Below are 8,340 nucleotides of genomic sequence, written 5' to 3' on the forward strand. Positions count from 1 at the left end.
CATTCCCAGATCGCGGACTCCTCGAGCGAACTGGGAGAGATGCCCTCTTTTCTCTCCTCGGAAGAAGGGTGCTTGTGGGCTGTGGCACCTCCTCCCAACGTTCGTATTTTTTGTTAGACCAGTCAGAGGTTGACTGGCCTTCTCCCAACAACCCACAGGCTCGGAGCTTGCCCTCTTGAAGAAGATACGAAAGAGACCTCCTGCCATAAGGAAGTCGGAGCAAGGCCTCTCTGTGCTCCCTCATTGCCTTGGTGGGGGAGGGACGCTGAAAATTAGCTGAAAGGCGAAACACATTTCAGCTAAGTATGGTCTTAAGGGCTGAAATTCCGAGCTCAATAAAAAAATAAAAGTAACAAGATTACTTACGAATCCGCCTGAACGAACGATGTCGAGACAGGGACAGACCGTCTGTCCAGAAAAAAGCCTTTTTGGAGTCAGGAGGGTGGTTTGGAAGATCTTCAAAAATCTTCGTGTCTTTGGGGTAGCTCGAAAGATAATAAAAACCATCTCCTCCCCGAGCTCGGGAGGGGTTACTCTTCAAACAAAAGAGATATAAAATCTCTTGGGGTGAAGGTCCTGTCCACCCCAGCTCGTGGAACAAGGACCTCAGGGCAGACAGCACCCTGTATGAATTGGTGTTGAGTTGGAATGGAGCCAACCCAACGAAATCAGTGAAGTCTCTGAAAAAGGACTTCAAGGGCAGCAGAGCTCCTGCCCTTATATGTTCCTGGCTCCAGGCCGCATATTTCACACTGACATCGCGGCCCCCAGGGGCGAAACAGCTTCGTTCATGACTAGCCGAAGCTCGACACTTTAGGGTGTCCAACGAACCAAGGCCATGGAGGGCCAAAATGTCAGTTATTTGGTCGGTGGTGGTAACCGAGCTCTGGTATAGCTCGGCTTCAAACATCTCTCTCCTAGGCTGCGAGGGCGAAGGTTCCGCCATTAGAGAAAATTGGAGTTCCCCTGGATGATATGCAACCGTGACTTTTAGCGCAGGGTCGAGGGGAATTGGCCTAGGTCCTGGGTTGGGCTCCGGATAGATAGCCTCCCGAAGAACCCTTCTCTTCTTTTCAATGACCTCGTCTATCTGACGGCGATAGTGGGCTCGAATGTCCTCTTGCTCGCGCGCAAGCTCGTATTCTTTTATCCGACGCTGATTCCGGGCGAACAGCGATTCTGGGCTCGTAAGGGATGGCTCGCAATGACCCCCACCGTCTTTCCAGATTCTGTGACATCTAACGAGAAAGAAAAAATGGTGAGGGTCATGCATGCAAGAATCACGAGATCGATGGTATGAGCTTGGGGATTTAGGAACAAGAAATTAAATATTGAGACCCTTACTAAAGAGTCAGAGCGTGTGTTCCACGGGAAAGAAAAGGAGCGTGGAAGATTTTTTGAAAATCCCGAGATTCAAGGGAAAGAAAGGTGGCGGTTAACCAGAAAGGGTATTCTTGGGTTTCGTGCATTTGTCAAGGACAAGGGTTTTTACCCGAAAACTTAGTAGACAAGAAACATGGCCTAAAATTTTCAAAACCCAGAAAATTGAAACTTCGCTCAAACGTTAAAACTGGATATAAACCAGTGATGCGAAATCCAGCAGGGGAAGTCTAAGAAACTTGAAAGCCTATCGAAATGAAACCCCCTATCTTATTATGCTAAGAACGTAAACTAGCATACACAATAAGAACAGTATGGATAAAAAACTGAAAACAAAAATGGCATACTTACACAGTGATGGTGATTGCAGAGAAATCATCGACTGAAGAAGAGGTTGCAAGAAAGAACTCACTGACTCGAACAGACCAGGATTCCTGTGTTTCTTTGGCCGAGAAAACATGCACATAGTAGAAACTGTGGCAAGGGGTTTCTGGGGATGTTTTTCTTCTTCTCTTGCTTACGAGGAACAAAAGTGAAGGAGAAGATGAAGCGGGGTCTTGTATATATAGGTGGGAAAACAGAATTAATCAGGAGCGTTGAATAAAATCCTCACTAGATCGAACGGATGGGGATCAATGACAAGAAGGCGCCGAAAAGTTGTTAGACGGACGATCGTGGGCGTGTTTCCAAGGTACTCAAGTACCTAAAATGAGCAATACCCAGCTGACGCGTGTCCATTTTCAAAGGTGTGACGGTACAGTTCCCAGAGAAAGTAGTTCAAAAGTTTCCTTCTCTTAGGATTCGAACAAATACTTTTGAGGGGGCAAGATGTTATACCCAGATTTCGAGCCATGGTAAATATGACCTCGAAAGTTGGATTCGCAACAAATGGTCTCGTAAGGATTGAAGTATGCTCCAGGATTGTATATCGAGCCTGCAAAAGTACGATATATAACCTCGAATATATGAGCTCGAAACGATCTTGATCTCGAAAGGTAGTTCTGAGAACACACTCATCTTCGGGGACGACTTCAGATCGGGGGTCTCGAGCTAGATGTACGTATGATCTCGAAAGACACGTGATCTCGGGAAATGCCATTAGCTCGAACAATGACGTGAGACCTGAGATGCTAAAGCCTTAGAGATCGCGATAATCACCTTGAATATTTACAAGTGTTATAAATATGAGATGTAATCCTCATTTATTAATGTAAATCCCCAAGAATCGTGGGATATTATTTGGTCAGTTATGCGTTTCCTGGTCTTCAGGAACGTTTCCTTTTATATCTGATTATAGGCATTTAAAGCCATTTATTTTATTCACAAAAGAGTAACTACCCAAAATATGTGGGATAGTATTCTGCATCATTCTCTATAAATTGAGAAGCCATGCACCATTGTAAAGGACCGAAATTCTGATCCTTGAGAGAAAACTCTGGAGAATTCATGCTAAAGAATTTTTCAGAGATAATCTTAAGATTAATAACAGAGACTCGTGGACTAGGCAGATTTAACTGCTGAACCACGTAAAAAACCGTGTGTTTGATTTGTTTGTTTCGTTTGGCCATTGTCATTCATTGTTTTTGTACTCTTCTTTTATCTGTTGACGAAAAACGGCGTCAACAAATTTAAACACATAAATATTTTTTCAGTTATACTTTTGAAAACGTAATGGATAGAGTAATTAAATATTTTAATATAAAAATTTAAAATATGTGATGAGAATTTGTTATGCACAACTCATTTATTATTTTTTAATTTATTTACTTTAGCTAGATGCATTTATTATTATTTTGTAAAATTTATTTACTTTATTTAAATGTCTTTAACACTAATAATGTTCGAAAATAATAATAAAAATATTAAATCCATCAGAAACAATAATTTCCCTTAAATACACAATTATAATATATAATTTTTTCTAAAAAATAATAAAATAAAAATGGAAGTTCCTAAAGAATGTTAATACTTTTGTCACACTTTTTTTTTCTCTCTAAAGTACTATGGGATCACTAGGGTCGGCCCTTTCTATAAGCAAGGCAGGTCCTAGCGTAGGGATCCCAACTAAATAGGGTCCCAACGTTCTTAAAAATAATACTATTTTATATTGATTTTAGAAAAATATTATTTTAATATACCAAAATATAAAATTTATTTGTATTAACGCCCAATTTTATTTATTTATTTTTAAAAAACACGCTCCTCCAATTGGCTGAGGATTACTAAAATAGGCATAAATGATAATTTAATTACGGTTCCTTAGATCACTTTTAATGAATGTTCTACTTCATCCTTTAAAGTGTCTCATCAAAACACATATTCTTCTATTTTACTTTTAAGTTTTACATTATACCATATGTCAGTTTCTCTATATTATTTAAATATTATATCTTTAAATATATTTTATTACTTAAAGTAAAATAAAATAATTGAAAAAGAAAAAAGAAATAATAAATATATATTAAATAGATAGAGAAAGCTTATAAAAATAATAATAATATTAAAATATTATATAAATGATATGTAAATGTAGATACGGATTAATTGGAGTTTGTGCATAGTTATTATAAATATATGTATAAAGGAGCTGATGATGAAAGATGTTTTCACGAGTTTTAGCTAAATATTATAAAGAAAGTGTATTACAAAATATATCACAAACACATACATTTTTATAATTTACCTCAAACTTTTACATTATACCATACATTTGCTTCTCTATTTTTTCCTTACATTATTTATATATTATATTTTTAAAAATATTTTATTTATTTTAAGAAATAAAATAATTAAATATAATAGTATGACACCTATATATATACAAAAGTTTATAAAAAAATAATAAAATATTTATAGCTTGATGAATAATATTTTACTACATTTAGAGAAATACTATTCATTAAAAAAATATAATTTTACATCAGTTATTGAAAGACTAGTTAACTATTTTTCCTTTATATTATAAAGAATAACACATTTTAACTCAGCGAGAAGAGAATAACACCTAGGTTCTTTTCCTTTTCGTTGTTAACTAGGTGTAGGTCTAGATATAGGCCAGCCACATAGAGCTATACACTTGCTATTGCTGCATATCACATCATAATGAAGAAAATCTACAGATATTTTTGTGGTTCAGTAATTTTTTTTCACCTCAAAAAGCTAAGTGAAAATTTTGAAATTTTGTGGGCCATGGCGGCGGATGCTAGATATATATATTCAGTCTTCACTACAAATAATGCAAACAAAGGAGTCTTCAGTTCTTCCTTATCCAAACACTATGATGATCGTCGTATTCTTGGCAACTCTTCTTATTATTTGGTATTTTTTATTCCGAAAGGGGGTAGTGAGAAAGGCAAAGGCCGAAACAGCACCTGAAGCCGCAGGAGCATGGCCTGTATTTGGTCACCTTCCCTTGTTAAGGGGACCTACACCTTGCCACGTTACTTTGGGAGCCATGGCCGACCAATATGGGCCGATCTTCACAATAAGGCTCGGTTCGCATCGAGCTTTGGTAGTTAGCAGTTCCGAGATGGCTAAGGAGTGCTTTACCATTAACGACTCGGATTTAGTCTCACGTCCGAAAATGGTAATCGGGAAGCACATAGGTTACAACTATGCCATGTTTGCTTTCGCACCTCACGGACCATATTGGCGAGAGATTCGTAAGATAACAACGGTGGAGTTGCTCTCGCGCCGTCGCCTCGAGTTTCTTAAACACATACGACTCACCGAAGTGGCCACTTTCGTGAAAGAGCTACACAAACACTGGAAATTGAGTGTCAAAAGTAATAACGACGACGTCGTTTTGGTAGAGATGAAGCAATGGTTTTGGGACTTGAATCTCAACGTGATTTTGAGAATGATTGCTGGAAAGAGATACTCTGCAGCTCATAACGATGATCATGGGAAAGAGGGGAGGCAAGTCCAGCGGGCAGTACAAGAATTTTTAGCACTCTCTGGGTCTTTTGTTCCGGGTGATGTCATTCCTTATCTTGGGTGGTTTGATTTAGGGGGCTATGAGAAGGCCATGAAGAAAACCGCAAAGGAATTGGATGGTATTCTTACGGAATGGCTTGATCAACATAAGAGAGATAAAGAAGTGGAAGAGGGTTATGAGGATGGCAGCCAACAAGATTTTATGGATGTTATGATTTCGTTACTTGAAGGTTCAGACCTTGGAGGCTATGATGCTGATACAATCAACAAAGCCACATGTTTTGTAAGTTTATTATATATTGTACTGTAGATATATCATTAATTGAGTGATGAATCACTCAAGAGCCTTACTTAAATAAAAGAGTGAACGTGCAGAATTTGATTGCGGGTGGAAGCGACACCATTACAGTAACCTTAACGTGGGCAATATCACTTTTGCTGAACAACCGCCAAGTGTTGAAAAAAGCCTTAGAAGAACTCAATAGCCACGTAGGCAAAGGTAGACTTGTCAACGAATCTGATATTGACAACCTTTCTTACATCCAAGCTATAGTAAAGGAAACACTGCGTTTATACCCGGCAGCACCCATATCAGCTCCACGTATATTCGAGAAGGATTGCACCGTAGGCGGCCATTGCGTCCCCATAGGAACTTGGCTGATACCCAACATTTGGAAGATCCAAACCGATCCGGTTGTGTGGCCCGACCCGTTTAAGTTCGATCCCGAAAGATTTCTCACTACACAGAAAAATGCGGATGTCAGGGGTCAGAATTTCGAGTTGATCCCATTTGGTAGCGGAAGAAGAGCGTGCCCTGGTTTGAACTTTGCTCTTCAAATGGTTCCTTTCACTTTGGCTAGTTTTCTACACGCTTTCCTAATCACAACGCCGCAAAATGCTCCTGTTGATATGACGGAAAGCTTTGGACTAACAAATATCAAAGCAACTCCACTTAACGTTATGATCACGCCTCGCCTCCCTGCTGAGCTATATGTGTTGGAGAAGTGATTTGAAGGTTGATTAATATACATGTAATAAAGTGGATGAAAGGGAAAGTAGGACGGGTATTAGAATTGCTACACATTTCTAGAATTTCTTATTCTAGAAATTTATAGTGAAACTTGAGAAAGCAAGTAAATTAGAACTTCTCTTGTAAAATGAATAAATGAGAATGATCTAGAGAAAAAAAATATTAAATAAAAGATTGTAGTAGCACCGACTCTAGCTATTATAAATAGCTTCCATGTATTGCCAAAGTGTGTACCAAGAATCAAGAAGCATAAATGAAAGACTATTACCCTTTTCTCAAATCATACTAGTGTCTCCCATTTTCTATATATATACACAAACCAAATTAACTCTTATTCTAAGTAATTGTCCCTTCCATTACAACAACAACATCAATCCATCACCTATATTTTACACTAGCCTCATCATACTTTAACTACTACTACTTGTCAACTCGGGTAGCTTTATCACACCCACCTATTCTCATCTATTTCTAAAATATAACTACTTTTCCTATTCCAAATACACAATCCATCACTGGTACCAAAGCTTCGTTTGATCTCAACATTGGGCCTACTTTTTCTACTCATCATAAGTACCGAGTCTGGTCGCTCTTCTTTATCTCTTCCAATTTTTCATAGAGAAAACTACGTTTTTTAGTCTATCAAAATGAAGACCCATTTTTGTTCACAAAATCTATGGAAATAGCAAAAGGATTCTCAAGCATTATTTTGCTTCCAGCAGGCTATGACAAACGACATTTTTTCGCAAATTATGGACGCATCAGCAACAAAAGAAGCATGATACACGTTGCAGGAGGAGTTCCAAGGAACCGTCAATGCACACGCGGTTAAACTATAAATGCTTAGAAGAGATTTTGAAAATCTTAAAATGAAAAAGATAATGAGACCGCAAATGATTACTATTATAGAATAAAAGAAATAGTAAGTAAAATGAGAGTCTGTTGAGAAATAGTTTCTGACAAGAAAATAGTAGAAAACAATATCAATTTTTGTACAGAAAGATATGATGCAATAATTTATGTGATAGAAGAAACAAAGGATTTAGAAACTCTATCACCAACTGAGTTAATGGGCTCTCTTGAAGCATAGAAAATAAGCGAGAAAGGCCTTATGAAAATTTGACGTCTAAAATTAATTCGCGATCTCAAAAAACAAAAGCTGATGGAGAAAATTAAAAGAAAATTTAAAAATAAGAATTATCGAGAAAAACTAAAAGAAAACCACGACAAGTTTTCTCCATGTAGTATTTGCAAAAGGAAAAATCAATTGGAGAAAGATTGTTGGTTTAAAGAAAGCCTCCATGCCAAAATTGTAAAAAATTTGGGCACACTGAAAAAAGTTTGTCGTTTAAGGGAATCCCATCAAGATAATTTTTTGAAGGAGAAAAATGATGAGAATAATCTCTTCTATGTCTGCCAAGCTACATCATAAGAAATGAGAGATACTTGGTATCTAGATAGTGGTTGCATTAATCACATGACTAAAAATGAAAGCCTCTTTTGTAGTCTTAATAAATAAAAAACAAAATTCAAAATTGGTAATGGTGATTTTATGGAAGCAATTGGCAAAGATACCATTGTAATTGACACAAGAAAAGGCAAGAGATACATCAACGATGTACTCTTGGAACCAAACATCGATCAGAACCTACCCAGTGTAGGTCAAATGATTGAAAAATGGTACTCTTTGCATTTTGAAAGGTGAATCTTGCACAATATATGACAAGCAAGACAAATCCTTTGAAATTGCAAAGATAAAAATGAAAAAAAAAATAGATGCTTTCCTATCCAATGGAGATACGTAAGCAATGTCTCAATGCAAGCGTAAGGAGATGAATTGTGGTTATGGCATAGAAGGTTTGACCATTTCAATTTCCACAAGTTGATGGTCCTTCAACAGAAGAAAATGATGCGAGACCTGCCAGCAATCAAGGAGCCTAATAATGTCTGTGAAGGGTGTATGCTCGGGAAACAACATCGACAACCTTTTCTAT

At 37.5% G+C, this 8,340-nt stretch overlaps 1 protein-coding gene across 1 annotated transcript; it reads left to right on the forward strand.

Annotated features, from left to right (window-relative positions):
• The first annotated feature begins 4,625 nt into the window (after positions 1-4,625).
• On the forward strand, positions 4,626-6,626 carry LOC133804193 (cytochrome P450 CYP82D47-like). Its single transcript, XM_062242355.1, has 2 exons — positions 4,626-5,599; positions 5,692-6,626. The coding sequence occupies exons 1-2, from the start codon at positions 4,658-4,660 to the stop codon at positions 6,322-6,324; spliced, it is 1,575 nt and encodes a 524-aa protein (XP_062098339.1). The 5' UTR covers positions 4,626-4,657; the 3' UTR covers positions 6,325-6,626.
• Positions 6,627-8,340: the final 1,714 nt, after the last annotated feature.

Source organism: Humulus lupulus, chromosome X (genome assembly GCF_963169125.1).
Source record: "Humulus lupulus chromosome X, drHumLupu1.1, whole genome shotgun sequence".
NCBI lineage: Eukaryota > Viridiplantae > Streptophyta > Magnoliopsida > Rosales > Cannabaceae > Humulus > Humulus lupulus.

Bases quoted from the DNA above. Each gene is read 5' to 3' on its own strand.
- LOC133804193 (XM_062242355.1), top strand. From the start codon at position 4,658: ATGATGATCGTCGTATTCTTGGCAACTCTTCTTATTATTTGGTATTTT. The intron at 5,600-5,691 runs GTAAGTTTATTA...GTGAACGTGCAG, and splicing joins TCAACAAAGCCACATGTTTT to AATTTGATTGCGGGTGGAAG.